This window comes from Zootermopsis nevadensis, unplaced genomic scaffold, assembly GCF_977971745.1.
Source record: "Zootermopsis nevadensis isolate Lab colony 2312 unplaced genomic scaffold, Znev_1.0 Znev_ptg000004l, whole genome shotgun sequence".
Lineage (NCBI taxonomy): Eukaryota > Metazoa > Arthropoda > Insecta > Blattodea > Termopsidae > Zootermopsis > Zootermopsis nevadensis.
The window spans coordinates 2,525,035-2,542,733 of record NW_028259136.1 but is presented as its reverse complement, the minus strand read 5'-3'; the positions used below and the strand labels follow the sequence as shown (position 1 = coordinate 2,542,733).

Below are 17,699 nucleotides of genomic sequence, written 5' to 3'. Positions count from 1 at the left end.
TCAAGAGGCGAAAGGAACCTGTCTGGCTGGACTTGGTGCGACCTTCAAGGCAGCGCAACAATCGAGACTAAAGAAACAAGAGAAAAGTAACATAAAAGTAGTCCGTCCATTACGACAGTCGTCGGCGAGTTCCTTCAAAAGGACACAGACACTTGGGTTCTCGTTCTACGGGTGGACACAAATGTCACGACTGCCTGCAGCAGGGGCGTCGTAACTCCGAAACGGCGCTGTCCGGCCGAGAGCAAGGCGAATAGACTGACATTAACGCAGAAGCGACGAATACAGAGGACGAAAAACAAAGACGTTAGCCACTAAAGGAACACACTATTGTTGCTGTTGTTGTTGCCTTGTTCTTTGCTGCTTACCTGTTATTTGTTGTGTGTGCTGTTGCAAAGCATACCAATAAATTAATTACACTGTTATTTATATTATTGGTCACATAGAGTTTACCACGATTATTTGAAACCTGTGTTCTGCTAACCTGGCTGGAACCTAGCTCAGAAGATAAGAACATTGTGTAACACGTCGGCTGAATTATTCACTATTTACATACATCGATTCGACTTTAAAGAGTATGTAACATCGAATCAGATGTGAGGTAAATACATGAATGGTGAGTTTGTAGGACTGGGCGTAAGGAGCCATTGTAGGATTTTTTGAAGTACAAGTCTATCGCTGGTGAGATCTGAGGTTATCACAGCGACGAGTATGAAGATGGCTGTTTTCTCGGATTCTGGGTTGTGTAGTCTGGCAAAAACTGACGGACGTTTCAGAGGTGCCTGCTGCTTCATCATCAGGGTCATGACATGGGGATTTTCCTTTGTCTTGAGTCATACAGTATAATTTTTCGACATCGATTCTTAGATCCCATAAAATGTAAGACGCACACCGATTTCAGAAATTTTAAAATGTGAAAAAGTGAGTCTTAAAATCAAGGAAATGCAATAAGTTGCTTTATGCATGAAAATTTCTTCTTTACGCCCAATGGACAACGAAATTAACGCGTCTTAACAGCTGCCTGCACACGTAACACAGACGCAGAGCAAATGTTAAAGCAGTCTGCTAACGAGTAACACACTTCCTTTCCCCGTGTCTGCTGAAATAAGCTTAAGGCACACCAATAATTGTTTGAATCACGTAACACCGGATACAAACACGTTCAACGCTGCATTCTCTTGAGAAATGAGTTCAGCTAGAAATCTTCCTGTTCTACACAAATTTATTTCTTCACTGTACGTTCAACTTATCTTAAGGCAGTGTAAGCTTGCTGATAAATTGCTTTATAGATCGAAATACGTAATACCAGGTGCAAGATCAAAAAGTAGGTTTAAATTTACGCCTTTAGGGACTTTACAAAAGTAATTTATACTAAGTAACCTGCTTTAAAGTTTTAGTTTAATATTCCTAGAAGTTTGCGTGTCACGTATCTCTCAACTAGGAAATAGGAAATGCTGCTACATAAACACTGGGTTTCAACAAGATGAAATTATTTATTAGAGACTTATACATAATTGACCCTGTTGCCCGCCTCCAATAAATTCAATATCTGGTCGAGCAAGGTATTTGCTTAGCAGTACACTACGTTTACAGCGTCTTATATCAAGATAAGTAGTCGTATGTTTGTAACTGAAATGGTAATTATAATCAACTAGAAAATTGCTCGTCATTCTTGATGGAAAAATCTAGAACTTAAAAAAACACATTTTGTTGAAACTAAGAATAACATAAAAATCATAATCATGACTTTCCTTAGTTACCAATTATGATCTCTTATGGGGGTTACAATAACTACTGCGTTGTAGCAAATGCGCACAGCAGGTTTTCCTTAACGGAGTTGCCATGGCAACGGTTAAAATATTATCACAAAATCTGTTAACAGCAGTGGTAATAACAACACACGCATTCATACATATTATACCATAAAGCCCAAAATCCCTCGACGGCAAGTGATCAACTAGCCAATCGACATTGTCTCTTTTAGATAAGGTTAGCCTGTAGCGACGGATTTCCGTACGGCGGTACACAGCGAGAAATCATGTGTTCTTCCAAAGTGAAATAAAAGTCAGAGTGACAGACCCAAAGACACGTCCTCGTGAGTGACGCAACAAACCACTCTTCGCTGCCAGCGACGCGAAAACAGAGATCACGTATGATTCGTAGTGCAGTCAACCCAAATTTAATTCCCCGTCCGTGCACGAGTAGGCAGATCCAGCAAAGCGTTTTCTGTACTCGCAGTTTCGATTTCACCAGCCCGAATTAATATTTATTGCTTGGAATATACAATAACAATTTATAACTGAGAGTTGAAATAAAAGTAGAATTTCACAGTATAAAATGTCTTAGATTTGAATTTCTCACACCGACGAGTATTTCTGGTAGAAACTGACGACGTTTCAGAGATGCCTACTGCCTTCATGTTACTTTTCCTTTAGGTTTTGCTATTTTTAAATGAGGTCACAAGTTGTTTTTATAAATAATGCACAAAATGTCAGAGGTAACAAAATTTAATGTTAACTGGCTCGATCTGGTTCAGGACAGAGTCCAGTGTTGGGTTTTTCTGAACATAGTAATGAACCTTCTGGTTCCATAAAAGCGGGGAAGTTCTCGCCTATCTGAGAGACAATTAACTTCTGAAGAAGGTATCTACTACAACGTGTTAGTAAGATAGTGAGTCCACTAAAATGATCACAAAATACAATAATGGGCTCTTTATATATGAAACATTTTTCAGGTATAATTATATAAATCTGTACTGTCATTCAAGTACTCGCTTCATGTTTATGCTCTTTGGAATAACGCAACTGAAAACACTACACGTGTACAACGACGGTAAACTTCTACCAGACTACACGGTGCTACAACCCAGAAGACGGACGTCTCTAATAAATGATGTTTTTCTTTTGCTCCGTTGATTTCTACACCATTAATTCAGCAATTTAAATTAAAAATCGTTAATTGTTCTAATATCTTCACTTCTCTTTTTATCCAAGAGGAGATAACCTGTAACAGAGCTCCTGTCACTGTCGATTCGCACAGCAATTTAAAGAAACTGGCATTGAATTTGATTTTGCTCAAATTTTCCTTCTCTTTTTGCAGATTCACCACCATATGAGCTCAGACGATCTACGGACGGTATTTCAAGTAGCGAGTCACGACGAAGGTAAAGATCGCACTGCAATTATGTTCCTTCCATAAATACGAGAACCAGCCACATTTGTCACTACCAAATCTTGTTATTTATTGATCTGCTACATTACGTGATCATATACAAAATCTTCTCGGGCTATCCGCTGCGTTAATTTGAATTAAAAGCGGTTGGTTGACCGCTCAGGAAGATTTTAAAACTTTCGCATACTTGAAAGATTGCTAACTGAGTTATTTTACATTACGCCAGAGTTTAATAAAATTCAATATGATCGATCAGGTTCAAGTGGACCGATTTAGTATAACCACTTCTGATTCTACAAATCTGTTATAACGAAAAACACAAACGAAACATTATTTTTGCACGATCAGTAATAATACCTACGTATCTACATAATAAGTCCCTCATATTTGTTTTATTAACATAAACTTACGTAAGCCTTCTATGGAAAGATGTATTTATTATTTTGGAAATCCCGATAGCATTGTAATGTAGTTTCTTAATTTTTCTTCACTAAAAATCATTCTTAAAAGTTTTGTCATACACATTCTGACCTACGACCTTGGATATTTATCCTATGTAAACTCGCAGGCCGTTCCATAGTCGAGGCAAGTAAGTTACTTAACGCGGAAGTACGTATTAAATTCTAGAGTAATAAATATGAACTTTCTAAACAAAATGGCACCGAAGCAGGTATTTGCCCAATTTCTTGATGCATCCTGTGCCAATCGGCAAACCACTGACATTTCATACCGCGATGTGCGACAGAGTCTAAACTTCTGTCATAAACTGCATTCGAAGAATCCTTCAATCTGACATGGCATCTGCAGTCGGATACGTAAATTTAAAATCACGTGAATTGCATATATTTGGAAGCTGTTCCGCCCATAAGGCTGGCCGATTGTCAACTCCGTTGAATCAACGGCCATTCTGAGGTTTCTCGTGGTTTTAGTCAATCCAGGCACAAAGTAGGCTATGGTCATTCCTTCAAAATCCTTGCCAGCTAACCATAAATCAGCAACAGCCATAGGTCTGTCACTTCTCACTGACGAATCTCAGAAACGTAGACAATACAAAGTAGGTTACGTCTGTACGTTGTCATCACACAGAAACAGAATCCAAATTATTTATACTCACACATACATTGCACTAAAGCCCCAGAATGTATCGGTTATCAGTGTACTAGTTTTACTAAAACACAGATGATTAAATGTTTTCCACACACATAAAAACCGGGTTTCATCCCAGGTATTTGCGGAAGATAACAGCTTCAACAATTACATGCATTTCCAAATGAGTAACACGAAAGAGGCCCTCAGGACAGTGACGATAGGTTCCTCCGGCACGTGAACACTCACAAGAGTAAACGGCATCATAGCCCAGGAGATAACTACCCACATTTTCATCGACGTAGTAGCCTCGATTTTCATACGAATTACTTAATGTTCGCTGACATGCAAATTTAAGGAAAACATTTGCAACTTACCTTTGTAGTTCCCGATTACGAGGTGGTCCACGTGCATTCCTTATCAAAGCGGAGTGTCCAGACAGATGATGATGGGGACGGAGGTTCACCAGAGACGGAGGAAGTGCATCGTCTGAAGCTGACAGCGTTCGGACGCGACGTCCACCTCACCCTGCAACGCGCGGAAGGTCTCTTCAAGGGCGGGACCCTTAAGATGTGGACGGCTGAGCCCAATTCCACACAGCCGCAGGAAGTGGAGTACCGTGAACTGCCACAGGTACGTCCATATCACTCATATCTGGGGTTGCTTCAGCGTTAGAGTCGTCACCTGGTGGCAGTGAAGTAACAGCTATAGCATAATAGCGGTTTCGCTTACAGAATCGGTTTTCTGAGTCCAGGTGCAAAAAACGCACGCATGCACACATGATGGGCAACAAGAACTATGTTAATAGGAATCACGTTTTATATACGTGTGTATTTTCACAACAAGGATGTAATGTCTAATATAATTTTTACTTGTTGCGTGTGAAACTTGTGTCTCACGTTAAGGGAAGAACACAAAGCGAAAGTGTTTGAGAACAGGGTCTTGAGAATAAAATACACCCTGACATGTATAAAGTGATATGGGACTGGAGAAAACCGCATAATGATGTGCTCCAAAATTTGCACTGCAAATATTATTAGGATATTGAAATCAACGAGGATGAGATGGGTGGGACATGCAACACGCAAGGGGAGATAAGAAATGGGTACAGAATTTTGGTGGGAAAGCCTGAAGGGAAGTGACCACTAGGAAGATATATATGAGATAATATTAAAATGGATCTTAAAAAATTAGTGTCGGCGGACGGCTGTTGCAAACATGTTAAATTAACAATTCGAGGAACTTAACTCAAGATAGTTACGATTTGGCGCAGTGTTTTGTCAATGAAAATACGAACCGACGATGAATTAGCAAAACTACGTCACATACCGTGCTAAATGAGGTGCAAACAAAAACGTTCTTCAGGGTCAAAAACTGAAAATGTAAATACGACGCGTGGTTCCGGCCTGGGGAATTCAAGGCGATAACTATCAAAACACGACAGCAAAAAGCGTGGAGGTCCTAAATTAGTTGAGCTGAACAAAGAATAATTCAGGGCCACACCTAAAAATAACATACTTTAAGAAATAAATTAGAAAGGTTTACAATGTTTTTCATCTTAACTAGATACTCATCGATGACCTGGGCATTAGATGTTTGACTGTCTGCTTCACACTCCAGCCGAGAAAAAATCTTCCAATATCAAGTGAAAAGGAGGCTAGGTAGGACCCCAGTGTCAGTTTGGACCAGTAAGAAAATATACAAATTATCTCAATTATAAATACCTCCACCATACCGTTGAATGAATGTGATATGGGGACCAACACATTCAGCAGATGACATTTGAACTTTCAGAGTGCAAGGCTCTTCCTAATATCCCATAGGGAGAATCAATGTAACGGGGGCCAAAAAGGCGTATAATCGTTTCAGCTGTATCAACCGGTGAATCGTGCTTGGTCCCAGTTAACAAACATAATTTTGAAAGCGATGACGACATTTATACCACTGTCTCACCCAAATGATACTTGGCCGATGCCTTCCAAATTCTTCCTAACTTTCACCGAAGGCTGTAGCAGAGATGATGATACAGAAGGGGGGAGGCGTGGTCATATGAGCTTATAACGCATCACATTATCAGACGTAGGCCATAACGGAAAGCAGATGCAAGAAAGAAATACACTCGTCTTTTATCGTGGGTGCATACCATGCATAATTAGAAGGTCCTTTGTACTGTGATGACAGCGTTGGTTGATACAGTGATAACCTGGTCAGAGAGTGGCCACAGAATGGTACTAGATGTTCTACTATTTTATGTTATCGTGAGTTAATGATGAATATGAAGTGTCTGGGACCTTGTCGAGAAGCACTTGCTCTCAAAGGTCAGGGCGTCCGTTGGTAAACAATTTCCAAAATTGGCACTTCAGAACAATAGTATCTACCCACAAGCCTACACGGCTTCGCGAACCAGAAGACCAACATCGTCAGTTAATAAACAGCTTGCGAAGAGTAGGTTAAGGAATATTTGCCAAAGTGAAATCTTTTCACCGTAGCTCAACTTCTACTTGAAGCTCTCGCAAAACACATGACAGGCCAATGTCACTTCACCTCAGTCGTGCATAAAGTGAGATTTCAGGATGATCTTGCAAAGTCAACAGCATACAAGTGCTCTAAAATACCAGATTTTAAACTTAAAGAGTCAATAATAATGACTAAATTCTGCAAATCTATATCATTCTCACCGACGTACGTTATGAACTGTAGTTACATTATGATTAGAACGAATTATAACAACACTGAATACACTTCTGCTCATTTTGACGCGCTCAGTAGTGGCGTACAAAAAGTACTGTGCAACCATTCTTTTTTTTTAATGATGGGAAACATATATTTTCCTAACTCACAAAACAGAGTCCTTCTTGAGAAGCAAACAGTCAATTCCTGCCTTTTATGAGAACAAAATGTTGACTGTTCACGGCATATCGCTTTCTTAAATATTGATCACATTAATTTATAATAAATTCTTCTCGGGCTACCAGCCGTGTAAGGTGACTTATTGAAGAAAACATCAACGTTTCGAGAACCATTTTCATTCTCGTCCTCAGGGTCTGACGTCTGAGGCCCTGACGACGAGGATGAAGATGGTCCTCGAAACGTTGGCGTTTTCTTCTTAACCTTACCTTGATTAAGCTTCAATACGAAGGATAAAGCGGATTTTTTTAAACAAAATTCTCTTATAATTTATAAAAAATACCATGTCGGGAATCAATCCTGTCTCCCAGTGTCGTAACTGAGCCCTTCCGCCTACACAGACCGACCCGTTTCAAAACTTAGCTAGAGAAGTTGCCTATAGAGCAGGCGTGTCCGTGCACTCGGCTCATGCAGACGAAGTCTGTCCATTTGGCCGTGTGATTACTGAGTGGGGTTTCAATTAAATACAAGGACCTGCGCAAAGAATCCTGGACTAATTTTATTGATGTATGTACCGCGTCCCTATATCCAAGATCCTCAAGTAGTCCCTTCCTTTCAGGTTTCCCAAATAAAGTTATATGTAAATTTATCATATTTCAATGCGTGCTATATAACCCGCCTATCCCATCCTCCTTGATTTGATCACCGTAATAATTTTTGGCGAAGAGTACACCTCCAATCTCAGTTCTTTCTTCAGGGTGAGAGAACAAGTTTCATAGACACACAATACCACGGGAAAAAATATTGTTTATGTGGTTTAATCTTCACGGACTTAACCAGGAGATAGGAAACAAAAGTTTCTGAACCGAAAGGCAGCAATCATTCCTTGAATTTAATATGCTCTTAATTTACTTGTGAAGCACTCTTTTACATTCTGTTCGTCTTAATAAAATATATGCCAGTCTAAATGTATTGGCATTCAGTTCCACAAATTTCGTTTTACGTTCAAAAATAACTTACACAGTGTATTTGGGATTATTCCATAATAACGTTTTCCCCATGTGATTGCAGATACTTATGACTAAAAAAAGACAGACGTAACTTGTAACGAACTACAGAGGGCAGATACGTCACTGGACGTCCTTGGTGTGGTAGAACATGCATGATGAACATTATTAAGCAATAATATTTATGCTAAAATGTTACAAGTCTTCAACCTCTGCCGTAGCAACGGATAAAAACAGTTTTTAACAAAACGAGCAGTTTAATAATTTCGTTGTAATATTTATATTTTAAAACAAATCGGAAAGAAAATTGTATAAGTACTTTGAGGTCGTAATTACCGAAATTACGTATATAAAATGAAGTTTCAGGTAGCTGATACAATGAAATGGAATAAAGTGGTATGGTTTATAAGAAAAACCTATAATTAACAACTCTTCGGTGGAAATTAGCTGAACAGTGAAACAAATCAATATCAAGGCTTGGAAAGTAACTGGTCAATTATGCATCCTTACCATTAAGTCGAGAATTTATCAGAACCTTAGCCGCAAGCCGTAAAAGTGGAAACGATTTCAAGTCTATTTTTAAAAGAATTACGTAACTAAAAAGGACTTTTTATACCGTTTTAGCACACAAGGATTGGCTGTTTCAATCCGATTATTCCAGTTGCTTTAATGGACTTGCATTTAGAAATTCCATCATCCAGTTAAGAAATGTTACCGCTTTAATCAATTCATTTCCTAGAAGAAAAATATGTTTCGAAGTTCGTCGTTATGCATTTTTCCTTCCATTTTATCTTAGCGATGTTCGGAAAAAAATAAATATTGTCAACAGCGCATCTTCAGTCATTCGTAACTTATTTTCTTCCATGTGGAAGACTAAGACTTAATAAAATTACATCTTCATTTTTGTTAGCCTATAATATTCTTCACTTCGACACGAAATACTCTAAAATGTTGATGCTAGTGTGTGTAAGCGTTTACTAAATAGTCATATATTTTTCCAGGGTGAAGACATTGGAGATGTTTATCAAGACGAAGAGAACATGGCAGCACTCTTGGTCCACAGAGATAAAAAAAATGGCGGATTGCTTGTGGTGAGTATTTGTTACTCAACACATTCATTTTGTCTAACAAAAGACACAGTTTACTAAAAGTAAAGGAAAGATGTCCCGGTACCCGTTATACATGAGGCTCCGGTCTGGACGCAAAGGCTAGAGAAAACATTCTCTGGCCCCTCTGCTATAGATCATATAAAGGTATATATTTTCTGAATATGCTGACTATTGTGGAATTGAATTCCTCTGGCTTCTGTAAGAGAATGCAGAATTTCATGCTTCTCCGAGTACAACTGTTTCACGGTACTTCGGTCTGAGAGGGAAATTTTAGGTTCGCTCTCTCTCCCAGACAGTAGATACATTCCTCTGCATTATAACATATGATCTAACAATGTAACAATGTGAAAACACTAATTTTGCCCAGGGCTGTAATTATTCTTAATTATGGCGTATGGATGAATGTTTTTCTTCTAAGACGGTATTCTATACACACATGGCTGAAACTTATCACGAGTTGCAAAAGAAGTCTTCGATTTCTAGCATTTCCACATCGTCCTTTTCAGTTTATGACCCTGACGTCATGTACCTGCAAAAATGCAATGCTTCTGGGTGTCCTTGGTCCCAATGAAGAGGAAATACAAAGAGAAAACAATGCAAAATATCATGATTGGTTCGATAATTTTATGTCCCACTTTTCTGGCCGTCTCCTACGAGTCAGAAACATAAATGACAGTCTTTTAAACTCTGAAAAGAAGATAAAAGTAAAGACGGACAAAATTTTCTGCTAGGACTTCAAAACTGTCTCCAGAAATTATAAGAGAGGAAGAAGACAAGTAGAAAAGGCAATTAATATTTTAATTAATTTCAAAATTACATACAGTGTAATGTTTTGAGGAATCACTGCACTAACTTTATTGTAAAAGCAATACTGAAAGAATCGACGTTTTAAATTTCACTAATTACACATCGTCACCCGTATAATGGAACATAACCAATCAGACTCAACACCTATCACATCCTGAGGAAATGTATACATCTGAACACGACAATGCCAAAAGACTGACAATGGAGGCAGACTACAGATCAAACATGATAAGTACGTCTGACCTTACACACCTATTTGCACCAGGCGCATAACGGCGAGATCACGTCTACCATTTTGTCCGTCCGTGTGTTTTATCTTCGAGAATCACTGAACGGAATTTCACATGCGGAATTTACACTGTAACTTGGAAGGCTAATTTAATTTTGATCTGGGCTACCAAAAACGTCCTTAACTGAACCACAACCAAATACGTGAATAGTAAGGAAATACAAACAGCTCTTGCTACGTGAGAGTTCAAGGGATTCTGAGCCCTATGGGATATTATATATGACTGTGTGTGTGTGCATACTACTTCAGATTTTCCCCATCATTCTTGATGACCAATTTACTAGCAATAAATAAACTACTAATATGGAGCATAGACCTTCTTGAGAACATGACAGTCGCTCAGTGGGACAAGAAATTGCCCGCCTTTTACGGTACCCGAAAGTTTATTACCGTGTTCACAAGAACGCGTCACTGGTCCCTGTATTGAACCTGATTAATCCAGTTCACACAATATTTTCCGTTTTCAATAATAAATCAGTATTAACAGGAAATTGCTAGGCAAATGTATCGCTAAACAGCATTATCATGGCAACGGTTATAACAACACGTACATCATAAATAATATCCCATAAGGTCCAAAATCCCTTAACAGCAAATGATCACTAGCAACGATGCTACTAATCAACATTGCTTATTACATACACAAACTGAGAGATCACTACTCTGAAACACGACACCAAATCTACTGCCCACGTATCCTTGACCAGAATATCTCATTTATATTCTGAAGAATAACTTTAGCTTACAACTCTTAACTAATGGTCCTACTTAATTCATTGCATAAGATCTCGATGAGGCCCCATGTTTGAGACTACAAACGTTTCAATGACCTCATAATAAACACCCAGCCAACTGCTACTACATGCATTCTTCACTTACATCGTAAATCGGCACTTCAGAAGACATACAACAAAAATTGGATTTTCATTCAAAAACTTCTGGTGCCAAGAACGTGTCTTGAATGAAGGTTGGTTCATTTATTACAGTTGTAGTTTTTACTCTGTATTTCAGGCGCTGGAGTTACGGAAACCCAAACGTCACCAGAGTAAAATTCATATTATTACCGGGTGGTACATTGAGCATGCCAAGTTAACCCGCTATTTCTACCACTTCATTGATTAAAAGCTCCCTAGTGTTCATTAAACGAAGCTTTAAGCACGGCTGTAGTTACAAAAACAAAATATTATCCCACGTCCATTTTCACACAACAAGAAGTTTTACTTTTCAAGTCCATACATTCTTTTCACTTCACACTACTGGCCGACATGTTTCGAACTTATCAGTCCACCTTCTGGCTCTTAACTTATTACAAAAATCACGCATTTACATCTCCGGATAAAGCCATTTACATGTTCGATTAAGCTTGAGTTTTAAAAAGATTAAATGTTAAAATATCACGAAATATGACGAAACTTCGTCTTGTATGATCTTGAATCCTAGTCCTATGTTGTATTTATATTGATATGTATTCTATGTTGTTATATGGAGGGATTTTCAGTACTTGTTTCTGAGAATTCTTTTTGCAATACAAACTTCATCAAATTGTCGGTGTTGTTTGTGTGTGTCGTCTGGTAAGTTTTAAGTGGACATCGACACCGGGAATTTATTGACCAGCTAAGCTACTTCTAGTTTCTCAAGAAGGGATCTCCTCCACGGAACTAGTTAGTGTAGGGAGAGGGGGCGAGAAAACTGCTTTATTTGAATATTAAACGGGAGCCCTGTCGTCTGTCGACCCGGTCGAACGAGTTTTTGTCTATGTCAACGGCAATCAGGACGAGGTGACAGTAATTACGACAGCATTTGAGGTAATTCTATAAACAATAAACCTGCTGATGTTACCGGCCACGCTTTTAAATTAACAGTGGACCATTATTATTGCATTACAACCGCTTTCACTAGCTCACAGCTATGCGTAAAATCAAATATTTGTCATACATGGATAAATTTCAAGGTCGATGTAGGCAACAATGCTGGAACAAATTGGTGCATCGATGTCATGCGATTGTAACAGAAGTATTCATGACATAATAATGGGCTTCTATTCTAGTTGACTAATTCTTAACATTGGCTCTGTAATTTTCGTCATTATGAAGAGAATAAAGCACGATCTGTACGTCAGTGTACTAACACGAGGGATGCACTATTTGAATGTTTAAATATCCGTGAAATCAGTTTAAGTAGTCTACATCATCGTCATTACATAACACATCTTTGATAGGCGTAATCACAGTTAATGTTTCAAAATTTAAATCCGAGTATATGCAGTATAGATCTGTACATTACGATGAAGGGAACGTTCGCCAACCAAATGCAACAACAACAATAATAGATAAGGTATTCATATCTTGTCTGGAATATTTTTACACACAATACATATTTAATAAAGACAGGAAAACAGCATTATTTTGCCTCTACATTACTAAGATCTGAGGTTTTCACGGCTATGGAAATAAAGATAAAGATTTTCTGGGTTATAACGCCATGCAGTCTCGTACCGAAACGTCGGTAAGAAAGTTCAACACTGCCAGTACCAAAGCCCGCCTCGTGTATTGTCTAAATCGTCAACGCAAAATTACTATCGTCTGTATCATTCTATATAACACTCAGTTTTATGTTTACTTGCGCCAGTGTATATTTGGTTGCGTTCATACAGACCTACAATAGTTATTAATATTGATACAAGATGGCAAAATATCATATTTTGTATAAGTGTTGTTACCATTCGACAGCTTTTAGAAGTATTTGCAATATCGGCGACGGAAACCTTGAAATAAAGTAGTATGCAGAAAGGCTGAAAATTTCCATTCGTGTTTTAAGACGAAAGAGATGATGAAAAGTATAAGATAATGGATGGAAGGAGATAAACGTACAAAATTAATAAAGGAAAGGGGGATAAATAATGCTAAGAGTGTCATTGAAAGGAAGAATAAAATTAAAGCCACTGCGATCACAGTATAATCTTCAAGATACCATTTGATTTATTATCCAATTCAAATACTCGATTTATAAATGACTTAGCAGAAGTGGAAGATAAACTACCGTGACATTTGGAGTGCCCTTTTTTTATACGTGCCATATGTCTTGACCTACCCTCCTTCACAAATATCAGCTGTAAATACCAAGGCACGAAGCTTGTGACCTATTGGGAAGCGTTATCTTTGTTCTTCACAGAAGGCCTTCGAATGGAAAGATGGCCACTGTAACAACTTTTATTCGACTGTCATGATTTCAAGGTTGTGAGGGCTTTAGAATTTCTCGTGTGACGAAGAAGCACGGGCGTTTTTGTGAATGCCATAATTATACATTTCTGTGCGCAGTCAGAACGGACATCATTATAATATTTTTATCCCTCATAAAACCTTAACAGGTCTTTCTAACGCACTGCACGTTAACAGAGAGCTTAATTAATCCCATGCTATATTTGCATTAACAATAAATTTTAGATGGCCTTTACTGTCATTTATTTTTTGAGAAGACGCTAATGCGAAGGATGCCTATTTTAGGCCCGTTGGACTTTATATTGTAATAGCCCTAAAGCCTAAAGCAAGTATTTAATTCCTACCTCGACCTAATCTTGCATGCAAAGGATACTCCCTCAACGTATATTTTGTGAGGCGTCTCAAACTGCGAGCTTGTAATTATCATTGGCTCTTCCGGATAATAAAAATGTCACATTTGATTCAACTTCTGAAAGATTATTAACCTGAGAAAATTCAACCCTTTCCATGCTAAGCAAGAGATACCCCTGTACTTTATTGTCAGACTTCATTTGGCGTTCAAAATGATCCCTGAAAGAAAATATGTCCTGTCTTTTGTCACTAGCTGTTTGTGGCGTTTCAAAGATAAATATTTACGATAACACTTAGAAACGAACAGAATACGAATAAGGTTTCTTCAGATAAAAACCTGAAATAAAATAAATACAAAATTGTAAAATTCGAAATAATTTCATAATGCGTTTGTAGAGTAACAGATCTTGATTTTTTCAAGCTGACAATAAATGAGATTTCAGGTGAATATTCAATAAGACAGTTTTCTTCCAACTCGATTCAGACGATGCTGAGCAAATCTTGCGTAAGCGGTACCTATTAGACGCCAGATATTAACACGTCTCAAAGCGCAAAACGTTAGATCACGTTTTATGTTATTTTTGTCTTCACATAATACAGTGTTGCACAATCTGGGATACTTTGCTTCATTTCATTCGGACATGTACTATCTCATTGATACGCTTTAAGGCCCTTTTGGTGGATGACCAGCCAAACGCAACGTTTCTGAGTTTCTGGAGTATACCCGTCACAGAGTTGACGCAATTCATCCGATTTATCTCACATCAGTACTTTTACAAACTCAAAACAAGCTCCCGAAACGTCGGAAACTTATTCAACTAAAACGCAAGCATAGAAAGTAAAAGTAAATAAACAATAAAATCATTAAAACGTGTGATCAAAAAATTATGATTTAAAGTAAAATATTAACGGATAGTCAGATTTTGAAATAAAAAGCCAAGTATTAATTAAAATAAAATATAACACAATTCAGGCATCAAACTCTTATCATATCGGATGCAGGTGTTCATGGGATCAGTACCAGCTGGAATGGGGATTTAGCTTTTTAAACCGTAGTAGTAAACAGTACGTTACAAATAAATGCTGTCATGTCACCTTTTGTACCATAAAATGATATTCAGAATGAATGCTGAAACGGCGAGAGATACAAATCAAAATTAAATCCGACCAACAACTTTCAGTGTACAACCCCAGTTCCAAATTTAATCGAAGTGTACTTCATACTTTCAGACGTACAGATAGACGGATACGATTTCCCTATCATGTGTTCACTTAGTATGTTTTACATAAAGCACGAACAGTGGAGTCATTAGATTCCTGTAAATCATAATATAAATAGCACTCCTCACTGTGACAAACAATCCCCTGCATTGTAGTCATTAAATATTGTTAATTAGAATGATGAATGGACGAGAGAAGACGATTTTTACACTATTAAATACGCAGTCATCGAAAGTAAAAAAAAGATAACTAGCCCTCAGTTCACGAGAAAATGTAATTCGTGACGGTCTCTCTCATCTTCCTGTTATTAACTGTAAAATATTCATTGGACTGAACAGCATTACGGGCACGGTGCAAAAAGGACACGAGTTGCATTTGAATAACCTCGTAAAAATATAAGTGTTAATAAGTTCTGAGAAGATACAATGATGCCAAATTTCCTTAAAAAGCTTCAATGTATTGGACGAGGTTAGCAAGACTAAGCATTTATGATTATAATTATACTCTTAATGGTCCATTAAAGTGAATACAGATAAATTTGCTATATGTAGCCTAAAAGTTTGGCACCTTAGCAATATGAAAGAGGATAAGTGGAAATTTTTATTCCAAAAGAAGCATGCAGTTTTGTGCGATCGAGGAGTACAGCCAGCTGGCAAAGAATAGGAGGACAAATTGGAAAATTCAAAGAAACCGCAGTAAAATAATATACAGCCCATAAAGATCCAAATATTTTGAAATAGGCGTATACTCTGTTTAACCAAATACAACGAAAATTATTCTTTCCTACGCTCTGGCTGAAGGCCCCAGCTGCGAATTCCCTCTAATAGTAGTCGCTGCATTTGTAATAATCGGACTTCAAGGTCAATAGGAGAGCAAAACAGTAAATAAACACTTCAGTCTGAACGTTTATAACGATAATGCACAATAAGCACGTACAACTGTTGTTTTGGACTTTGTCTATCGTCCAAATCATACAACTATATTGTTTCGAAAGCTATATTATGCTTCCGTCTTCAGGACGAAAAGGGACGAAGAGAACAGAAGTCTATCTGTTGGGCCCTCTAGTTGACAGACTATTATGAGCAGGCCTATTAATTAAAATTTTCAACTCTCATCCTCTCAAGACCTCGTTAATTCTATTGACGAAATGAGTTGTTATAGTTAAAAAATGTATTCAAGATGTCAGTATTCTCAGTCTTTCAATAGATTTACGAATATATCTATAGACATACTTCTTTATAAAACATACACAACAGGTGCACTTTCGATTAAACTTTGAACTTTTCATCTCACGATATCTAAAGGATTGTACCAGTAGTACTTTCATGTCTGCCTTGGAGATGTACGGACAAGTTGCAAACCAAAGTGAAATAAGTCTCTATTTTGCTTATTTATTGTAATGAACACAACTTTGAATTTGCCTATATAAATTAATACTGATGAACTTATTCGTTGATTAAATAAATCCGACGAATAAAAATATATCGAAAGTAGCATTTTGAAACGATATAAACTGCCGAATTGTTTTCAGGAAAACAAATACATGGAGTAAAACTTCGCATCAAGCCAGATTAAGTCAAATGAGCTAATTATGTGCCAATCCTTGTCCATTTGCGCTGTGTGTATACTTTTCAAATACCAACCTTATACCACAGTGCAGACGTCAGCTGATTCATATCTGCAAATTTGCCTGTTCGAGTCTCATTTGAAAATAGACTATTCAGCGGCGTTTAACTGTTTTACTCCATTACGTGGCGAATAGATCACGACTGGTGCCGCCCTTATTTTTAAAAATTCACTTCACCTCACACTCCCATCCAGATATATTTCAACTCTGAAGATGGAGACAATAAGTTCCTCCGAAAAGTTAGTAAAGGTGTCATAACCCAGAAGACCACAATCGGCACATTCACCGTTTAAATCTCAAATTCCTAAAGTCAAATGCTAACAGTAAACATGGATTTAAAAAAGAGGAGATGAATGCCGAAGTTGCCAGTGTGGGTTACCAAGTGACTTATTTCATACTGTTTCTCCAAGATATGAACCCAGTGAAATTAAGTTATCTAAAAGCTTTACTCTGATACTGAAGCAGGAATATTTCATATTTACCACGCAGTGTTGAATGACGATGTGTCCTGTTGCCGTGGAAGGTCATCGAAGGGTGCTAAGAACGCGAGGTGATCTTCATGATCAATTCTAGAACCGCCATGGCATACCTGTCAAACCGGATAAAATAACGGACTGTTAAGACATGATGTAATTTAATTTGACAGATCCTACATTTAAAGTCGTATTTTGTAAATACGAAGGCTTGAGTGTCTAGTCGGTTCTATTCACATACAAATTTAGATCTAGCCCGTTATGTGGAAACATAATTATCATTTTATTTAAACCTTACGATAAATATTAACACACAATAATATTCAAATAAGCAATCAGCTGTGAAAATCAGGGCCATTAAATGGAGCAAAAATGTATCCAGCTTTGAAACATACAAAGATTAGAGCTCTTTATTCAAAAATAAAAACAAATATCTTCACGTCTTTTATTTTCTTGGTAGTTCCTTATTATTTAATAAGACTACAAATAGTTTAAT

The 17,699-nt window shown here is 37.6% G+C and overlaps 1 protein-coding gene and 1 long non-coding RNA gene across 8 annotated transcripts in view; one reads left to right on the top strand and one right to left on the bottom strand.

Annotated features, from left to right (window-relative positions):
- LOC147874817 (uncharacterized) overlaps positions 1-4,759 on the bottom strand; it is a 66,853-nt gene extending 62,094 nt beyond the window's left edge. The window contains exon 1 of the long non-coding RNA XR_002542204.2: positions 4,632-4,759. This is a non-coding gene — a long non-coding RNA (uncharacterized LOC147874817). The remainder of the gene's footprint in view (positions 1-4,631) is intronic.
- The window catches only part of sona (sol narae metalloprotease), a 103,394-nt gene that overhangs the window by 63,915 nt on the left and 21,780 nt on the right, over positions 1-17,699 (top strand). For all 7 annotated transcript variants that reach the window (XR_015533649.1, XM_022058311.2, XM_022058312.2 and 4 more), the window contains exons 3-5: positions 3,097-3,160; positions 4,640-4,887; positions 9,110-9,199. Coding sequence is in view for 6 of the 7 variants with exons in the window: in XM_022058311.2 (XP_021914003.2) it covers positions 3,097-3,160; positions 4,640-4,887; positions 9,110-9,199 (402 nt within the window). In the remaining variant the exon portion in view is untranslated. The remainder of the gene's footprint in view (positions 1-3,096; positions 3,161-4,639; positions 4,888-9,109; positions 9,200-17,699) is intronic.